The sequence below is a fragment of the Quercus robur genome, chromosome 7, assembly GCF_932294415.1.
Source record: "Quercus robur chromosome 7, dhQueRobu3.1, whole genome shotgun sequence".
NCBI lineage: Eukaryota > Viridiplantae > Streptophyta > Magnoliopsida > Fagales > Fagaceae > Quercus > Quercus robur.
In genome coordinates this window covers 42618028-42639059 of record NC_065540.1, presented here as the reverse complement: position 1 = coordinate 42639059, position 21032 = coordinate 42618028, and the positions used below count along the sequence as shown (strand labels likewise).

At 32.0% G+C, this 21032-nt stretch overlaps 2 protein-coding genes across 3 annotated transcripts; one reads left to right on the top strand and one right to left on the bottom strand.

Annotated features, from left to right (window-relative positions):
- Positions 1–8466: 8466 nt before the first annotated feature.
- Positions 8467–10151, bottom strand: LOC126690921 (uncharacterized). Of its 2 annotated transcripts, XM_050386029.1 has the most exons (3): positions 9861–10150; positions 9626–9726; positions 8467–9390 (listed from the first exon to the last, which is right to left on the bottom strand). In XM_050386029.1, the coding sequence occupies exons 1-3, from the start codon at positions 9902–9904 to the stop codon at positions 9251–9253; spliced, it is 285 nt and encodes a 94-aa protein (XP_050241986.1). In that variant the 5' UTR covers positions 9905–10150; the 3' UTR covers positions 8467–9250. The 2 variants fall into 2 exon arrangements, with proteins under 2 accessions (XP_050241986.1, XP_050241985.1); XM_050386028.1 differs by having other exon boundaries at positions 9626–10151.
- An 8817-nt stretch (positions 10152–18968) lies between these two features.
- On the top strand, positions 18969–20540 carry LOC126693515 (transcription repressor MYB5-like). The gene is made up of 2 exons (XM_050389497.1): positions 18969–19448; positions 19640–20540. The coding sequence occupies exons 1-2, from the start codon at positions 19156–19158 to the stop codon at positions 20229–20231; spliced, it is 885 nt and encodes a 294-aa protein (XP_050245454.1). The 5' UTR covers positions 18969–19155; the 3' UTR covers positions 20232–20540.
- Positions 20541–21032: the final 492 nt, after the last annotated feature.

Below are 21032 nucleotides of genomic sequence, written 5' to 3'. Positions count from 1 at the left end.
CTATCAATTTAGAAATGGCATTGACAAAATAAAAGGGAAATACGTACAAAATAATTATCAGTTCTTCCCTGCTGAAGATAAGTTTGACTCAAATCATCCTATGGTAATATGAAGGCTCACTTTCTTATGTCCAGCACTATCCTATCTGAGTAAAAATGAAGTGGGCAAAGTGCAAAAATGAAGAAATTTGTATAACACACATGAATTTCAAGAAATTAAACAAACCCAAAGAAACAATTTTTGAATATTTTTCCATTCCAATTACTACCTAATTTTTATTTTGACCCAAAAAAAAAAAAATTCAAAGTAGTTTAAGAAAATGAAACATACCTGCATAATTTATTGCATCAACAAATTGCTACTGCACTTGAAAGATCAATATCATTTTTTATTGTACTTAATTTTCTAATGTAAATATTATTTAGCATTGTAATTGTCCCATCTCTTGACCCAATTAAAGCCACTAGCCACTGTGCATGCACCATTCTCTAGCATCTGATCATGCGTTAATCAAGCTCAATCAAGACAAAATTATACAACACCCCTCACCAAAGTTTGTAGCTCACTATTATGAGTTATAATGAAACAATCTCTTCAATTAATTTCAACATGCATGCATAAATATAAGTTAGAGAGATAGAGAGAGAGAGAGAGAGATATTTTACCTTCGGTGGAGGTGCTGGCTTCACTGGGGTGCTTGGAGACAAGCCAAGCCAAAGAAATTGCAGAGTGGATAGGCTGAAGAGAACTCAATTCTCTTCGAAGCAACCTTTTCAAGCCAATCAAAGTTCAAAAGGGATTAGATATTATTAGTATCAAAGTACAGAGAGCTAGAGATAGAGAAAAAGATAGCGTTAACACAAAAGGAAGAAAGAGTAGTACCTTAAAGGAGGAGAGGAAGTCGGAGACCGATGAGGCACAAAATTGGACCTACGCGGGGGCAATGAGAATCTCCTTGTTGCCGAAGAAGGATTCGTTTATGCTCTGCAAAATGCATGCACTAGTGTGGATCTTCCAGCAACCGAAGCTGCCATTTTAAATGTCTTTCTCTTCCTCACAGTCTTAGAGTTGGCTTGGTACAGCAAGTTAAAAGTGTGTTGTTTCTCAATAATTGCTGAATGAAAAAATGCTACAAGAAAAATACAAGAGTGTTTGGTAACATTTGTGAAAAAGTGTTGTTTTCAATCATATAAGCAATTAGTTGATACTAGCTAAAGTTAATATTAGAAGAAAAAATTACCAAAACAAAAAGAAACTATTGTCTAATTGATTTGCCTATTTCCCTTTTTTAATATTAATAATAATTTTTAAATTAGTTAGTGTTATGTATTATTAATACAAATATTAAATAATGTTTACAATTTACAAATGATTGAGCTATGTTACCACAAAAAACAATCATCTCATCATCTTCCAAAGATAAAGTGTCTTGTGTATGCCTACTAATTGGTCCACCATCATTGTGTGTCAAGTGAAACCTCATCAAACAAACAGAGCATCATGCCTCTAATTCACTCAAAATGCAGCATTAAGATCCAAAACCCAAAAGAAAAAGAAAAATTTTGAGTTTGAAACCGTTAAATCGCTCATTGGAACAATACAAAACCAAAGAGGTAAGCTGTCAAACACTTCTTTATCGGCAATAAAAAGAAAAAAACTTGAGTAGAAAAATGTCAAATGAAGGGTTTGTTTGAAATCCGCATATTTTACTGAAACTAAAAACTTTTTTTGTTGAAAGTACTATAGATAAGATCCAAAAGAAAAGAAAAATTTTGAATTGAAACCGTTAAATCGCTCATTGGAACAATACAAGACCAAAGAGGTAAGTTGTCAAAAACTTCTTTATCGGCAATAAAAAGAAAAAAAACTTGAGTAGAAAAATGTCAAATAAAGGGTCTGTTTGGAATCCGCTTATTTTACTGAAACTGAAAACTTTTTGCTGGAAGTACTGTAGATAAAGGTAAAAGATAGTTGAAATAGTGTAGTAGGCCTCATGAATAGTACCAAAAAATGCAATAAGACCCATGAATAGTATCAGAAATAAGCTAAATAGTAAAATAAGCTGGCTTTTTTAAGTCAAGCTAAACACACACCAAATTTGGGAAAATTAGAATGGATAATAATAAGAAATCAAGTTAGTGTATTGGGTCACCCAATTTGGACCATAAAATCCACAACTCAATACAAGTGTAGAAATTTCTACTTGCAACTTTGCAACACTTAAAGGGACTTGTTTTCTACTTACAGACCCATTTAACACATTGATTTCCCTAATACAATTCAGTGTACGTGAGTAGACAAAAAAAAAAAAAGTGATTGCATTTATCATTCCAATCAAGAAAGCAGCTTTGACCCTAAATCTCAATGAGTGCCATTGTAACACATCTACAAAGAAAACAATTCAATATATTTAAGTTGATAAAATTTTCAAGTAAAACTCTCAGTGAAAAAGCCCATTAGATTTGAAGCTAGTAATTGATCATGCTAGCTTTTACATTTAAAAAATAAAGAAATAAGAAGTGGGTTTTTGAAATTAAATTGAGAGAGAGAGAGAGAGAGAGAGAGAGAGAGAGAGAGAGAGAGAGAGAGAGAGAGAGAGAGAGAGAGAAAGATAATTGATTGTTTTGTACAAAACTCTGAATTGTGTAAGACATTATTTGGGTTGATGGGTATGAGAGTTGACAAGCTAAGTTGGGTTCGGCCTTGTCGACGCTGGGTTGGTCTCTTCTCGTCGGTGCAGGTGGAGCTCTTTGTGTGTGTGTGTGAGTGTGAGTGTGAGTGTGAATGTGAAGATCTCTATGTGTGTGTGTGAGTGTGAGTGTGAATGTGAAGATCTCTATGTGTGTGTGTGAGAGAGATTGAGAGAAAATGAGAGAGAGTTTTGTGTAGTGGGAAATGAAATATTGGTGGGAAAATAAAATGTTTTGTGTGGGAAATGAAAAATTTTAAGTGGGAAAAATAATGAATTAGAAATGTGTGGAGTGTGGACTTAACGTTTGGCTTGTTTTTCTTTTCTTTTTCTTTTTTAATGAAAGAAAACGTGTGGTCTAAATGATACTAACTTGATAAGTTTGTCTTTTTATTAAAAATTAATGATAAACTTCTGTGAAAAAGAAAAAGAAAAAAAGAAAGACTAATCACTAAAATGTTCCTCAAAACAAAAATAAAAAAATTACTAATGGAGTAATTACGGTAAGTATTTTTAAAAGGAAAATTAATTAGAATTTAATGAATTAGAATAATAATATCTTAAATTAAGATTAGATAGTGTATTTTTATTAAAAGAAATAGAAAGAGATAACGATAAATTAATGAATATTTATAAGTAACAGATAAAAATTTAAAAACTAGTGAATTTTTTAGGGAAGAATTAATGGATAAACTCATTCCTAAAATATAGGTAAATTTGACCAAAATACTCCCGAAATCTCCAAAATGACCAAAAAAAGAAAAAAATACCTCTTAACTTGTAAAATGACTAAGATACTCCCGAAGCTTTTAAAATAACCAAAACACCTCTAAAGCCACTAGAAATAGCAAAAATACAATGAAACCACAAAATGAACAAAATACCAAAAAAAAAAAAAAAACTCTAAAATAATTAATATACTCCTGAAATCGCTAAAATGACACACACACACACAAATGCCCTCAAATCCTTTAGAATGATATATATAAAATAAAAAATAAAAAACTTTGACACCTCTAAAATGATAAAAATACATCGAAATCAATAAAATGACCAAGAATTCCTTGAAACCTCTAAAATGACCAAAAAAAAAAAATAGCCCTAAAACCTCTAGAAAGACAAAAAAAATACTCTCTAAACCTCAAAAATGAGCAAAAGTACAAATTGGTGAAATTTGAGACCAATTGGATGGCAAAATTGAGAGAACATAGCCATACAGGTACACAACACATGTCCATCATGCGCCACACTTAGATTTGAAATCTAACTGTTGGATTCGAAGAGTGTAATGGAAGGTTAATTCTAGTAAATTATGATCACAATTAGTTGGATTTAGAGAAAGGCGTAGTCAAAGTTTAGTTAAAGTTGGTCAAACCTGGTCAAACTTAATAGATGGTTCCGAGACCATTGCACTTGGTGAAATTCATATTCATATCTTGATCATTGGGATTGAAGAGTACGGTGACATGTTGGTGTTGGTGAAATTTGAGACCAATTGGATGGTCAAATTGAGAGAACATAGTCATACGGTACACAACACATGTCCATCACGTGCCATATTCATATCTTGATGACATTCTTATTCATATCTTAATCATTGGGATTGAAGAGTATGGTGACGTATTGACATTCATGAAATTTGAGACCAATTGGATGGTCAGATTGAGATAACATGGTTATACAGGTACATAACACATGTGCATCATGCGCCATACTTAGATTTGAAATCTAACTGTTGGATTCGAAGAGTGTAATGAAAGGTTAATTCTAGTAAATTATCAAACAGTTAGATTTAGAAAAAGGTGCGGTCAAAGCTTAGTTTAAGTTGGTCAAACCCAGTTAAAATTAATAGATGGTCCTGAGACCACTAGAATTGGTGAAATTAATATTCAAATCTTGATCATTGGGGTTGAAGAGTATGGTGATATACTAGTGTTGGTGAAATTTGAGACCAATTGGATGGTCAAATTGAGAAAACATAGCCATACAGGTACACAACACATGTCCATCACGCGCCATACTTAAATTTGAAATCTAACTGTTGGATTCGAAGAGTGTAATGAAAGGTTAATTCTAGTAAATTATCAAACAGTTAGATTTAGAGAAAGGTGCGGTCAAAGTTTAGTTTAAGTTGGTCAAACCCAGTTAAAATTAATAGATGGTCCTGAGACCACTAGAATTAGTGAAATTAATATTCAAATCTTAATCATTGGGGTTGAAGAGTATGGTGACATATTAGTGTTGGTGAAATTTGAGACCAATTGGATGATTAGATTGAGAAAACATAGCCATACAAGTACACAACACATGTCCATCACGCGCCATACTTAGATTTGAAATCTAATCGTTAGATTCGAAGAGTGTAATGAAAGGTTGATTATAGTAAATTATGGTCACAATCAAACGATTGGATTTAGAGAAAGGCGCGGTCAAAGTTTAGTTAAAGTTGGTCAAACCCAGTTAAACTTAATAGATGGTCCTGAGACCACTAGACTTAGTGAAATTCATATTCAAATCTTGATCATTGGGATTGAAGAGTATGATGACATATTGGTGTTGGTGAAATTTGAGACCAATTGGATGATCAGATTTAGAGAACATAGCTATATAGGTACACAACACATGTCCATCACACGTCATACTTAAATTTGAAATCTAACCGTTGGATTTGAAGAGTGTAATGAAAGGTTAGTTCTAGTAAATTATCAAACAGTTAAATTTAGAGAAAGGTATGGTCAAAGTTTGGTTTAAGTTGGTCAAACCCAGTTAAAATTAATAGATGGTCCTAAGACCACTAGAATTTGTGAAATTAGTATTCAAATCTTGATCATTGGAGTTGAAGAGTATGGTGACATACTAGTGTTGGTGAAATTTGAGACCAATTGGATGGTTAGATTGAGAAAACATGGCCATACAAGTACACAACACATGTCCATCACGCACCATACTTAGATTTGAAATCTAATCGCTAGATTTGAAGAATATAATGAAAGGTTAATTCTAGTAAATTATGGTCACAATCAAACGATTGGATTTAGAGAAAGGCGCGGTCAAAGTTTAGTTAAAGTTGGTCAAACCCAGTTAAACTTAATAGATGGTCCCGAGACTACTAGACTTAGTGAAATTCATATTCAAATCTTGATCATTGGGATTGAAGAGTATGATGACATATTGGTGTTGGTGAAATTTGAGACCAATTGGATGGTCAGATTTAGAGAACATAGCTATATAGGTACACAATACATGTCCATCATGTGCCATACTTAGATTTGAAATCTAACCGTTGGATTCGAAGAGTGTAATGAATAGTTAATTTTGGTAAATTATGGTCACAATCAAACGGTTGAATTTAAAGAAAGGCGCAGTCAAAGTTTAGTTAAAATTGGTGAAACCCAGTCAAACTTAATAGATGGTCTAATCCAATTTTATATTCTAAAAGAAATTCTCATTTATATTATTTTCTGCTACTGCTAAGTTTTATTTTTATTTTTTAATATTTCAAAAAATTAAAACAAGGAACACCCATATAGCTTTGTAAATTTAGCATAACACAAACAAATTCACAATTTATTTGCAAAATTCCTTAAGACCCAGTTCAAGTATTACCAATACAATTTAAAAAAAAAAGACTAATCACCCAAAAAAGAAAATTTGATATCATTGAGATTAAAAAAGAAAAAAAGAACTAATTTTCACCTCGCTTCGTCAGTGTCGTCAATGGCAAAAGCCAAGCTTTTGGCTTTGTCCAAGCCTTGATGGCTATTTTTGGGGCTTCAATCAGCTAGCGGTGGCGGTGAGTGCTAATAGAGAGAGACCCAATCTAGGTTTTGAGAGTGAGGATGCATGGCGGTGGTGGGAAGATTGATATCGTTGGGTTTAAGAGCAACGAGAGATTTTGAGAGTGAGTGTGTTTGTTTTTAGAGGGAAACAAACAAATGAGAAATGAAAAGGTTGGGGACTAAATTGATAGGTTTAGGCGAGGGAAAGGAAAAAAGAAAAAAAGAAAAAAACTGAGGAAAAAAATTGGATCAAAAATGTGTTTTGGCAACTAATAGCGTGTTTGGATTGAGTGAAATAGGATGGAAGAGAAGAAAAAATTACTTTTGTACCCATGGATTTTTGTTACTTTCTCTATTTCATTAGGACATAAATGTAAAAAAACAACCATTTTTCTTTTCATTTCTCTTTTATTTGCAACCAAAAAAAAAAAAAAAAAGTTTAGCATATATAATTTTTATTTCTTTTCTTTTCCCCTTCCCTCCTTTATACCGAACATGCATTAGAGAAACATTTTCTTTTTCCTTTCTTTTCCCATTCTTTTTTCTTTTCTTTTCTTTTCTCTTCCCCTACTTACAACCAAACATAGCCAAACACAGTGTAAAAAGTCTACTGCGACGATCACCCAACCACCACTAAAACTAAGAAAACATGCTGCAAAAAGGCATATATTGTGGTGGTTTGGTATACCACCGCTATAACTAAGTCAAATGCCGCTAAAATATAGTTTATTGCAGTGGTTTTGTGTTCCGCTGCTATAGAACGCTACAAAAGACTATATCTATTGCGGTGGTTCAATGGAAAGCCGCTATAACTAAGTCAAATGCCGCTAAAACACATATATTGCAATGGTTTTATATACCCCTACTATAGTATGCCGCAAAAGGCTATGTCTATTGCTGCAATTCAATAGAACGCCGCTATAACTAAGTCAAACGTTGCTAAAACACATATATTATGGCAGTTTTATATACCACTGCTGTAGTATGCCGCAAAAGGCTATATCTATTATGGCAGTTCAATGAAATGCCACAATATATCTCATGTACAAGGGCAGTTCAAAAAAAGCGCCGCAATATGTGACATATAGCAGTAGTTTTCGTGACCACCACAATAGCTTGTTTTTCTTTTAGTATAGTAAAATAAATAAATTAGCTTTTTGAGGTGTTAAAAGATAAATTTTTTAGTAGCACTACTGTGAATCCTCTAATTTTAAAAAATAAAATAAAAATAATCCAAGCTAGCCTAGTATTATTATTTTTATTTTTTTATTAATTTTTTTTTTGTTGTCTTTGTTGGTAGATGATTGAATTTTAATGTATTAAGAAATAATGATTTTGTGTATTTATAATTTGTTAATACTATATGGATGCCTATTTGGAATCTTTTTTCTTAAATTTTGACCCCTTCTAACTTGAAATCTTGGGTCCATTCTTGCTTTGCAAGAATGCTTGTTGAATTTCTTCTTGGATAATTCTTCACAAACCCTAGACCAGCCTCCTGTCTTTGACAAATATAGCAATAGCAAGGACCTTCACTACAACAAAATTGATTTTTTTCGAGGGTCAAAACCCTTGAAAAAAGTATTAAAAGCCCTCAAAAGATATTGTTTTGAGGGTTTAACTAACCCTTGATTACCTTTGAAACAAATTCCCTCGAAACAGAAATTTCTACGGCCTTTGTGACCCTTGAAACTGAAATTTCAATAGCCTACATAACCCTCAAAACAAATGTTTTATCTTTATTGAGGATTAGCAACCTTTGAAAAATTTAGAAGAGATAAAAGAACAATAAACTTTTTTTGAGGGTCTCCCAACCCTCAAACTAAGGTTTTTCTCTTTAAATAAAAAATAAAAACTCACAGCCATGCACATAGACTTTAAAGAACCACATATTAAAAAGTTTATATTATGCCAAAACACAAATATCAAAACAAAATTCAATTAGCTTTCCAAGTTAATAAATTCTTCATTCTTGAAGTTTATGTAAACATTTTCACATTAACATAAAGGAACTTAGTATTTTAACTAGATTAAAGGAGAAAAAAAAGGAAGAAGAAGAAGAAGAGAAATGAATCAGTACAAGAACCATGCATGATCAAAATCCTAATCTTAATGCTAATCTACTACCATAAACCATAAACCATGTACTCCACTATAGAGATTATCCAACTGGACAATGTAGAAATAGAAGCATAGAGATGAGAAGGGCCTAAAAAACTGAAATGACACCTTGTGTGAAGGTAAAGCAGCATTGGCATAGTACTTGATACCTGGTTCCAAAATCCATCTTAATGCTAATCTACTACCATTAACCATTGGCATAGACATCTTATAACCATGTCTCTCATGGGCATCTCAAACAGTGTCTTTGATGCACAGAGTGAACAAATTTTTTTATCCATATATGGTGACTGGTGAGGAATTACACTTAACCCTTCTCTTATATGTTATGTAAGTTTGTTTAACTGAATTAATAGTTTTCTGAATATTTCCTAGTGATTAGTTTAGTTGTTTACTTAGAAATGGCTTCCTTTTACCTCCGCATATCTCATTTTGTAAAACATAAATGGCCGCAAGGAATTTTCTCTACATATTGCAGGGATAATTAGAAATTCATGTAGCCAAGAATACATTTTTCTTACTAATCATCACCCATCTATTGTTTTCTGTGTGACAAGTTTTTTAGATATGTGATCCATGTTCCCACACAAATGAAGATTCATTTCATTTAACTTTCATTTCCTTGTCTCTCATAGAAGTTCAAACTCAAAGTAGGAATCATTTATGGAAGTCTGAAATGTACCATGTTGGATTCACGGATTAGCTCCTTAGAAATGACAGTAGATACAGGGATCTCCACAGCAATGTCTCCAACATTTAGATTTTCTCTTGCTATGGCTCCTCTACCAGCACCTTCGACATCTACATGATGAATGAAGCACAAGAAGCACAATACAATAAAGATTAGGTGTCCTTTTTTCTATGCATAGCTTTGCAAAATTGTAAGAAATAGTGTTCCCACCCCCCTGAGTTTCCAACTTCACCTCAAAGAAAAAGGAAAAAAATCCTCTGACACCAAGAAAAGGAGGCAAAATCTTTACATGCCTAATAAGCAAGGAAAAAAAGAACAGCAGCAGTCAAAATTGTGAAGACTTACAAGCTATCTGCAACCTTGTCCTTATGCCATTGTTTTCACCCCATTGCAACAAACATTCTTCTTTACCACAGCTGTGGTTTTCTAAAATTGTAGTCTTCACACTATTTTTTTCCCCAAAATCACGGATCATACCAATAATTGCTTCCCGAAGTTCTTGCAGGACATTCATTTGCATGCACATACCACTTGAGACTGAAACGTCAAGAGGCAAAAGGATTGAATTAAGAGCCTCTACCTCATTCCTGGGGCTGTAATATTCCACTGATGAACAAGCATCATCCTCGCCAAAATAAAGTTCTACTTGCATCCCAATGAAACCCTTATAATAAACATCATCATGAGTTAATCATCCATAAAATGCCAAGGATCAAGCTATCATGCTATTCAAGCTTCACTTTTGAGTTTTGTGCCAAAACAAACCAGGAAGACACTAAAGCTACAATTTGCAAGAACCTAAAAGGGATCAAACCTATGTGGAAAAACTATTTTGTTTCCTATTGTTCATATAGGAAATCAGTTTATCATTCTAGTTTGGCCTCCATTCTCTCATAAACTCATGTAAACTCATCTTTTTCACATGATTTCCTAAAAGTAAGAAATTACATGAAATGAATGATATCTTATTTAAGAAATTATGTAAAGATAAATAATAGGGATTAATGCAAATCATGACTTAATTATACAAATTAAGTATAGTAATAAGGAGATAACACCCACATAAATATATAACAAGTACACATTTTAAGACGTTATCAAGATACACCTCCATGGTGTTAGTGTGCTTGATACATACCTTTCTCCACTCCGTATGATGTTTATATGCTTGTCTTGCTTGCTTGGTGCCACCCGTTTGGCTTTCTTTACTTCTTTTGTATCTTTGCACGCTTGCCTACATGTTCATACATGAGTCTATGTGTCATCCATACTCCAATCCAATGGGACTATGGACACTCGATCCAAATTGATATTTGTTCTCCTAGGACACCCTCCTTTGTTGGATAACATGCTTGTTTGCCCTTTCATATGCTTAGCATGCTTTATTTGCCCCAGTTTGACTCTCTTTGTTAGTATGTTCTTTGCATGCTCTCCCTATCTTTCTTTGCTTGTCTACTGGAGTGTTTCTTTTGTCTTTGCATGTACATGCATGGAGCATGAACATTTGGAACAAGGGTACGACCTCCTAGGCGCAAGCAAAAAGAGCAAGGATGCAAGCAAGAGGATACAAGCCCACCAAGGGGCAATGTTCAATAGATTAGGGGGCATAGCCCCTCTAGAGTGGTTTTCTCCCCTTTACTTTTTCTTGCTCTTTGCTTGGGCCGCGTTCCCTAGGCATAACAATGTCTATTTTACAGTTCCTATACCTTGCTGGGCCATATCCTTGGAATGTTGGCAATTTTGGTTTTACTTTCTTGCTTAGTGTGATAGCATTGTGCATGATGTATGTATGTGTATATGTATATATATATATATATATATATATATGCTTGTGTGTGTGTGGATGATCGTGCACTCTATATGTTGGACTCTTGTGGATATGTAGGTGACCCTCGTTGATCACGAGTGCTCATGACCTTGTAGTGTGGGTATGCACTCAAGGCGATTGCTGTAGATGCATATTCATGCTATATTGTGTGCACGATCATCACAGTGTGATTGTCTTGATCCAAGTCACCTGAGTGACATTGGTTTTCTCGTGTATGTAACACGCATCAAAATGCTTGATGCTTTGGAGGGATTTGGCTCGTCACAGTATGAGCATGTCGATATGCACCATATACACAGATGCAAAACCCTGCCTGTGCACCATAACACACCAAATGCGAAACTCTGCCAGATCTTTTCCGTGAAAATGAGGCATCCCCATTGCCATATTTTCACGTCGAACGCTTGGTGAGAGTAGCATTTTGTGCATTGTGATGCATTTGAGGTGAAGCATTGCCAGATTTCCATCGCGAAAATAAGGTGAAATGTTGCCGAATTTTTGCTGTGGAAATTTGGCATTGATTCCAAATGCACTAGGAAAACATTGATCGAGACCACACCCATTTTGAAACCAAACCTCAAAGCTCAATACGTTTAAAGCCCCGAAAGTTAATTCCAATAGCTCGTTTTCAACTGCCAATGTCCTTAAATTATGATTTTATCCAAACAAATGACTGTCTACATGCATTGTAGGGTGCCTAACACCTTCCCCACACATAACCAGACTTCCGAACTCAAAAATCAAGATTTTTTACCCATCCACATAAGATTAGGAAAAATGATCTTTTTTTTAGCCTAAGATTGATAATAAAATCAAATAGAGTCAGGTGACCAATCATACTTTAGAAAAACCCAATGATTGGTGGCAACTTCACTTTCGCTTGGTAATTTCCTTAAAATTGACTCAAATTCCAATCACACAACCAAGGTATGACACACCTCCATACCATACTCTCGCACCAAGACAGACAGGAAGGCGCACGAGTGTCGCTATGATGAGTGGTCGAGCAGCCGCGAGGCGTCGACACACATGTTTAAATTTACCTTTAAGCAATGTGAAACATTAGGATCATAACACATAAGCTAGGAGGACATTTAGTGTAAAGAGAATAAATCTTAGGCCAAAGCCTATTCTAACTTCTAGCATGAATCCCGAGTTAGTTTCTATCATGCTTATTTTTCTTTTCATTTTCTAAATGTTATGTATGTTGCTGTTAGCCTCTTTTTTTTTTTTTTTTTTTTTTTTGGTTGGTTATTTTAGATGTCAAAAATTAAGGTAGTACTTGATAAAATTTGGGTCTAGCACACTTAGGACCTACAAACCCGAAGATCACAACATTCAATAAACCTAACTATTGCCTCCTTTAAAATTGAAGAAATAAGAAGTTGACACACATATATATATATACACACGTTTCATTTAAAAGGGGACAAGAAGAAAATGAATAAAGTCATAGCTAGGAAAAAAAAAGAACCAATACTCACTTTAAAACTCTAATGGTGTGTTTGGATGGCATGATTTGGTTATTTGGATTTGGATTTGGATTTGGGTGACTAATATCCAAATATCTTGTTTGGGAAGCTTAAAAAATGTTAAGGATTTGAATTTGACAAATCCACAAAGAATTTTAAACCTTTAAAATGTTTGGATTTAAAATAACTCCTAAACTCAATGGATTTGGAATCAAGGTATTTCAAATCTATTAATTTAAAATCCAAATCCAAATCCAAATTTAAATCCAAGTTTCCACATGCAACCTAAGCAAGATGCAGGAAGCAAAGCTTTTGTTCTAACCCTCTTGGAAAAATAAGGTAAATTATTATTATTTAACCACACTTAAAATCCTAAATTTTTAGTGGAAAATGGAGTGATAAGGAAAAAGTAAGAATTTGATTTTTGGGTTCATTTGAAAATTTTCTTTAATGGTTGAGAAAATAACAGAAATCAAATTAATTTTTTTTGTTTTATATGATTCATGTTTTTTTTTTCCCTTGAACAAAATTGAATTGTTTATAAAATCTTTGATTACATATTTATTTTTCTCTTTATATATATATATATATATATTTATTAATTTGATACGGTAAATAAATGAGGGTGCTTTTCCAGACCTTTTAACATAAAAGAAAGGTCAAGATTGATAGACAATTATTTTTGAAAACTCTTTACTTGGTTAGATATAGTTCTCACTCTTAAGGACAACCGTTCAATTCCCATGTAAATAATTTTTTTTCTCTATTAACTCTACTTCTAATTTTTAAATAACTTTTTCTTTAACCAAAATTGCCATATATTCATTATATGATTAGTTATGTCTTTCTTAAAATAATAATTTTTATTCTCATATAACCATCATCTTAGTGTATTAAATTTTTTCTTAGTTCTGTGTAATCTTACTATCAAAGATTTAAAATCTCCCTTATAAGTTCAACATTTTAATTTTAATTTTTTTAGATAAGTAATTTAATTATATTATTGAAATAAATTGTTTAATTTATATATACTATTCTATTAAGCTGTGCATCACACGGGGAATAACACTAGTGAAATTTTAATAATAGAAAAAAAAAAGAATTTTGCCAATGTGAGGGACTTGTTCTTTAAAAATTCTTGAGATGCACATATCTTTGACAAGCATGTACTTACTACGCTTATCCCTTGTTTTAGCTAGGGAGGCATATTTTTTAGCAATCACATGATTTAAAATCACACTTACTAATAAAACTAGCATGTTACCCATGCAAATACATGGATACATTTATAACTAAACACAATTTTTATTATAAAAATATAAATAATTATTCAAATTATTAAAAAATAGCAAGTAACAAGTGCATACGTATAAATACATTTAAAATTAAACACAATTTTTATCATAAAAATATAAATAAGTAGTAAAATTATTTATAAAAAAAAGTAAACTTAATTAGTTACATATTAAAATTCTTACTTGAATTTAATACTACTTATGATCATTTTTTTTTTCTAATTTTCAATAAAATAAAACGTGTGATGATCTTTGTTGTGTGGCGATTTTTATTGAGCATATGTGATTGGTTTTTTTTTTTATTAATTTTTTTTATGATTCATTAATATTATATTCTTAGTATTTTGTACTTATTAACTCACTTGACACAAAGATTAAAAAACTTAAGTGGACATATGGCATAAACTTAAGTGGATAATTATGGTGTGGTCTTCACATAAATTTAGACACATGACGCAAAGTTGGATTCTAATTGAACTTTTTCTAAGATTTGCCATATATATATAGATGATAATTAAGTTGAATTGATGTGCAACTATGTATATACCTCTATATTCACTAGTATGTAACCTATGTAAACTCATGGATGCATTTAAAATTAAACACAATTTTTATTATAAAATATTAATAATTAGTCAAATTATTAAAAAAAATAGCGTGTAACACATGCATACGTATAAATATATTCAAAATTAAACACAATTTTTATCATAAAAATATAAATAATTAGTCAAATTATTATTATTTTTTAAAGTAAACGTAATTAGTCACATATTAAAATTCTTATCTAAATTTAATACTACTTATGATCATTTTTTTTTCTAATTTTTAATAAGATAAAACGTATGGTAATCTTTGTTGTGTGGTGATTTTTATTGAGTAAATATGATTTTTTTTTAAAATTTTTATAATTCATTAATATTAGATTTTTAGTATTTTGCATTCATTAAGTCACACATGGCACAAACTTAAGTGGATAATTATGGTGTGGTCTCCATATAAATTTAGACATATGGCGCAAAATTGGATTCTAATTAAACTTTCTCTAAGCTTTGCCATATATATATAGATGATTATTAAGTTGAATTGATGTGCAACTATGTATGAACCTCTATATTCACTAGTATGTAACCCATGCAAACCAATGGTTGCATTTAAAATTAAACACAATTTTTATTATAAAATATTAATAATTAGTCAAATTATTTTTTTAAAAAGAAAGCATGTAACACATGTATACGTATAAATACATTTAAAATTAAACACAATTTTTATCATAAAAATATAAATAATTAGTCAAATTATTTTTTTTAAAAGTAAATATAATTAGTCACATGTTAAATTCTTACCTAAATTTATTACTACTTATGATCATTTTTTTTCTTCTAATTTTTAATAAGATAAAATATGTGGTGATCTTTATTGTGTGATGATTTTTATTGAGTAAATGTGATTGGTTTAAAAAAAAAAAATATTTTATAATTAATTAATATTAGATTTTTAGTATTTTGCACTCATTAACTCACATATGGCACAAATTTAAGTGGATAATTATGGTGCGGTCTCTACATAAATTTAGACACATGACGCAAAGTTGGATTCTAATTTCAAATTTTAATTGAACTTTCTCTAAGCTTTGCCATGTATATATAGATGATAATTAAGTTGAATTGACATGCAACTATGTATGTACCTCTATATTCACTAGTATGTAACCCATGCAAACTCATGGACGTATTTAAAATTAAACACAATTTATATTATAAAATATTAATAATTAGTCAAATTATTAAAAAAAAAAAAGCATGTAACACATGCATACGTATAAATACATTTAAAATTAAACACAATTTTTATGATAAAAATATAAATAATTAGTCAATTTTTTTTTAAAAAAAGTAAACGTAATTAGTCACGTATTAAAATTCTTACCTAAATTTAATACTTCTTATGATAATTTGTTTTTCTAATTTTTAATAAGATAAAACGTGTGGTGATTTTTGTTTTGTGGTAACTTTTATTGTGTATATGTGATTGGTTGTTTTTTTTTTTTTTTTTTTTAATTTTATAATTCGTTAATATTGATAGGCCAAGAATGTATTGATCCCTTGTGATAAATTAACCAATTGATTTAGCCAAGTTAATTAATTAATTCAATTAATATGCAAAATGCGTTGTAGCACAAACAAATCACCAATTAACTAAATTGCAGCGGAAATTAAATTGACACGGTAATTTGTTTACGAATGGAGAAAATCTACATGTCAAAAACCCTACCGAGTGATTTTAAAGTCACCACTCTCGAAAATCCACTATTATCAAAACAAGCGATTACAAGTAAAAAGAATCTCAGTACCTTATACCAACCTACAATTGAACCCTTATCCCAATACCCAATTGGACTTGTTCTGTAGTGACAGTCTCTCATTTTCAATGCACGGCTCCCAATACGTGACTAACCAGTAGATGCACGGATCATAGTACACGACTTAATCACCAACTTGAGAAAGATGTTGGCTACAAAGTTTTTCAATTCATCACACGATGAAAATCATGAAGTTCCTTGGTCACAAAACCCTAAGGTGTACAAACACAACAGCTTCTTCAATAGAAAGATGAACTAGGGCAAATTTTGTCTCCGGTCAGAATTTACATGAACACAACTTTGCTTCACACTTGCGTAACCTTTTACGGCCCTTAAATTAATCTTTATATATGTTTAGGGTTGTGAGAAAAGAAAACCCAAACATATACACACGGATTGGATGCAAAACAAAACTGAAAATTTGTTTTTCATAAATCTCAATAGATAGGGTATCTATCGAGCTAGCTATCGAGTTTTGGGTTTCAGCAGCTTTTTAAACCTCGATAGATGCTAGCTATCAAGTTTTAAAATCCAGCACTTGCTCACTTGTTTCTTGAACAGACTTACATGACTTTAACACTTGAACTTGAACCTTGTTTCTTGAAGTATTAAACACATCTTAGATCTATCCAATTACAAGTAAAGTGTGTTTTGTCAAAGGATTAACCAATTCTAAATTGACATATGTTCCTAACGTCAAATCACATATGTCCTAACAAATATTAGATTTTTATATAGTATTTTGCACTCATTAACTCACATATGATACAAACGTATGTGGATAATTATGGTATGGTCTCCACATAAATTTAGATACATAGCACAAAGTTGGATTCTAATTGAACTTTTTCTAAGCTTTGCCATATATATATAGATGATAATTAAGTTGAATTGACATGCAACTATGTATATATTTACTAGTATGTAACCCATGCAAACCCATAGATGCATTTAAAATTAAACACAATTTTTATTTTAAAATATTAATAATTAGTCAAATTATTAAAAAAAAAAATAGCATGTAACACATGCATACGTATAAATACATTTAAAATTAAACACAATTTTTATCATAAAAATATAAAAAATTTGTCAAATTATTTTTTTTTTAAGTAAACGTAATTAGTCACATATTAAAATTCTTACATACATTTAATACTACTTATGATAATTTTTTTTTCTAATTTTTAATAAGATAAAAACATGTGGTGATTTTTGTTGTGTAGTGATTTTTATTGAGTATATGTGATTTTTTCTTTTAATTTTATAATTCTTAATATTAGATTCTTAGTATTTTGCACACATTAACTCACTTGGCACAAAAATTAAAAAACTTAAATAAACTCATGGTACAAACTTAAGTGGATGATTATGGTGTGGTTCCCACATAAATTTAGACACATGACGCAAAATTGAATTCTAATTTCAAATTTTAATTGAACCTTTTTTAAATTTTACCAATTAATATATATATATATATATAGATTATAAATTTTTTAAAAAAAAATCTTCAACATATAATGGATCATTGATCCATTTTAAAAACAAATGAGAGGATAATCTTATTTGCAAAAACAATGATAAATAATAAATAGGAATACTAGAAAATGTTAAAAATGGTGGTTCATATTCCGAATGAGAATTTAATGCTGATATCTAGTCTAGAGGCCTTATTGGCAGAGTGGAGCTCATAAGACTCAATGAAGCTTAATATGCAAGGATGAATAGTAGGTTAGCCCCAGCTTGCAGTTCAATAAAGGTGTATTGGAACTTCAATGTACCATGTTAGAGTTTTAAGTTTTAACTGAGAAAGTATATAAGTTGTAACTTGTATAGCTTATTCTTTTCTGATAGTGAAAAAATTGCACCACTCCTATTGAACATAAGCAGTTCCACTGTAATAATGTAGGACTGGCTCATATGATAAGGTTAGAACAAAAACCGAGCATGTACAATACGTTATTCATGCATGAGGTTTATTTCCTTTCTCAAAGCATAAGAAAGATATAAGTAATTTGTGATCATGATCGTTCGAAACAAGGGAAAAATATACATAAATAAATGAAAAGAAGTAAGCAAGCAACCCTAGCCGCCCGCTTGGCACAAAGATGTGCACCAAAATTGTTCTCCAACGCTTTAGAGAGGTAGAGACCACTACTGGTCAAACTGGGTTAACGTTGAAGTTTTGTACGTTCCTCCCAGTGAAGGTGGCGGATTTGCCAAAATATTCCAATGCCACCCGTTTTCATTTATTTCTTATCGGTTGGTTTATTAACACAATTATTGTCACATCTAATTTTATAATTTATTGACTTGTATATCTAAAATGATAACTAGGTTATATTAGACATAAAATATCAACTACTTACAATTACACGACTCAACAAATTATAGAATTAGACACAGTTATCTCTAGAATTATTCATTCTTTATTTCTTTTTAACTTCAAATTTTCCAAAAAAAAAAAATAATATACTAATAATAATGACACGTTGAATACATACGGATAAGGTATAAGAAAGGCCTCTGATATAGGAATAGGATAGCTGACTAAATGTTAAAAAAGAAAGGATAGCTGACTAAAAGAGAATGAGGAAGTAGGAATGGGCCGCCCATGCAATCAAAGGAGGAAACTGGAAAGCAGCTTATATCCAGGTGTTGCAATTTGATTGGGTGTTTAACTTTTTTTGCTTTTTATTTTGTTTGTTTCTTTGCTCTCTTTCCATTTTGAGTCTGCTTTCTTCATCGATACGTGTGCCTATAAAACACCATATTTGAATCAAACCCTAAACTAAAATTCTCATTATCCATTACCCAGCAAAGAAAGATCTACTCTAGGTAGCTACAGTAGTAACCAATCCAATAAGCTAGCTGAGAGAGAGAGAGAGAGAGAGAGAGAGAGAGATATTAACATCATGAGGAACCCATCATCGGGAGGAGGGTCGACGAGCAAGACACCATGTTGTAGCAAAGTGGGGATAAAAAGAGGGCCATGGACTCCTGAGGAAGATGAGATTTTATCAAATTACATCAAAAGAGAAGGTGAAGGACGGTGGCGCACTCTACCAAAACGTGCCGGATTGCTCCGCTGTGGCAAGAGCTGCCGCCTTCGGTGGATGAATTATCTCCGTCCTTCTGTTAAGAGAGGACGTATTGCTCCTGATGAGGAAGATCTCATTCTTCGCCTTCACCGCTTACTTGGTAACAGGTAATTAATACCACTAATTAATCATACATCATATTTACTCCTTCAATCATTTAACTTTCAGGGTTTTCTTCTCCAACCAAATTACCTAGTACTTTTTATTTATTATCACTTTATCCATTTGGGTTTTTGAGTTTTGAGCTTGAGCTTGAGGTTTTTGTGCCAATTTGTTGTTCTTTCTCTCTCTCTCTCAGGTGGTCTTTGATAGCTGGAAGAATTCCAGGACGAACTGACAATGAGATAAAAAACTATTGGAACACCCATCTTAGCAAGAAGCTAATCAGCCAAGGAATAGATCCAAGAACCCACAAGCCACTAGTACTCAACCCTAACCCTAATAATTCCCCAGAAGTAATAATAGCTCATGATCATGCTGCATCAATTTCAAACCCAAACCCTAAATCTAATTTGTCTCCCGGCTTATTAGAAGAAACTGGTGGAAGCCCTCTAGTCAGTGGTATTCAAATAAGTGATGCAAATGACCAACTGGGTCAATATCAAAATCTGGTGGTGAATGATATTAGTAACACTCAGAATTGGCATAATTCTGGTGGTGCAATGACCATGGGATTGCAAGGTGGCTATGTACAAGGAAATGAAGAAGATTATATTGAAAACTGCAATGAGGATACCTTCTCTTCATTTCTGGATTCTTTGATTGATGACAATATGTTTGTGAATCAACAACAACAACAGCCTACTTTTAATCCTCTCATTTCTTCTTCTTCTTCCGCGCCGACCTTCAACCATGCTGCCATCTGGGAAGCTGACCCGCGTGTTTTGTAGTGTGATCAGATCTACAAGACATACTTCGTGTGATGAACAAAGTGAGTTAAACATAATCACCTAGCATGATCATCAGGGGCTCCAAAACTATATCATTTTGATTATCATTTTATGTGTGTGATGTTATTGTGATATCTTTTTCTTTTCTTTTCTTTTTTTTTTTCTTGTGTTTTTCATAATTGTGTTTTAAGAAAAACTTAGACTACATGATTGTTAGAAATTATAGATCTTTAGTGTCAATGTCTTATGTATTAGTTTGCAAATGATTATAAAAAAGCAAAAAAAGTATTGGTTGGCAAATGAAATGTTCATTCTTGTTTGCTTTTGTCCACTTTTGCCCCTTAACAAAGAGTTAAACGAATCAATTTGCTGTGGATGTCCACTCTTTTGTTAATAAATGATAGTTTTCTATTAGAAGCATGCATTGTTATAATTATAACTTTAAGATACACAACAAATTTCACAACTGTTGAGATGGTAAATTGTGATTAGTTTATAGTATAAGTGATGTCACTATTAGGACTAAGCAAGGGACCCGGCCCACCCGAAAACCCGACCCGACCTGACATGTTTTGGGCGGGTTTGAAAATATTCGGGTCAGGTTTTGGGCCTAAATCTCGGCTATTTTCGGGTTCGGGTCGGTGTTGGGTCGGTATCGAGTCCTATAAATATACTACTTGAACCCAATTATTTTTTTTTGGAAAAAAACCCTACTATTTGTTGTTCTCTCTTTGGCTGAGTCAAGGAGTGAGTACCCGTCAGAATCGTTGTGGGTTGAGGACTAGGAGAGTTTCGGAGGGA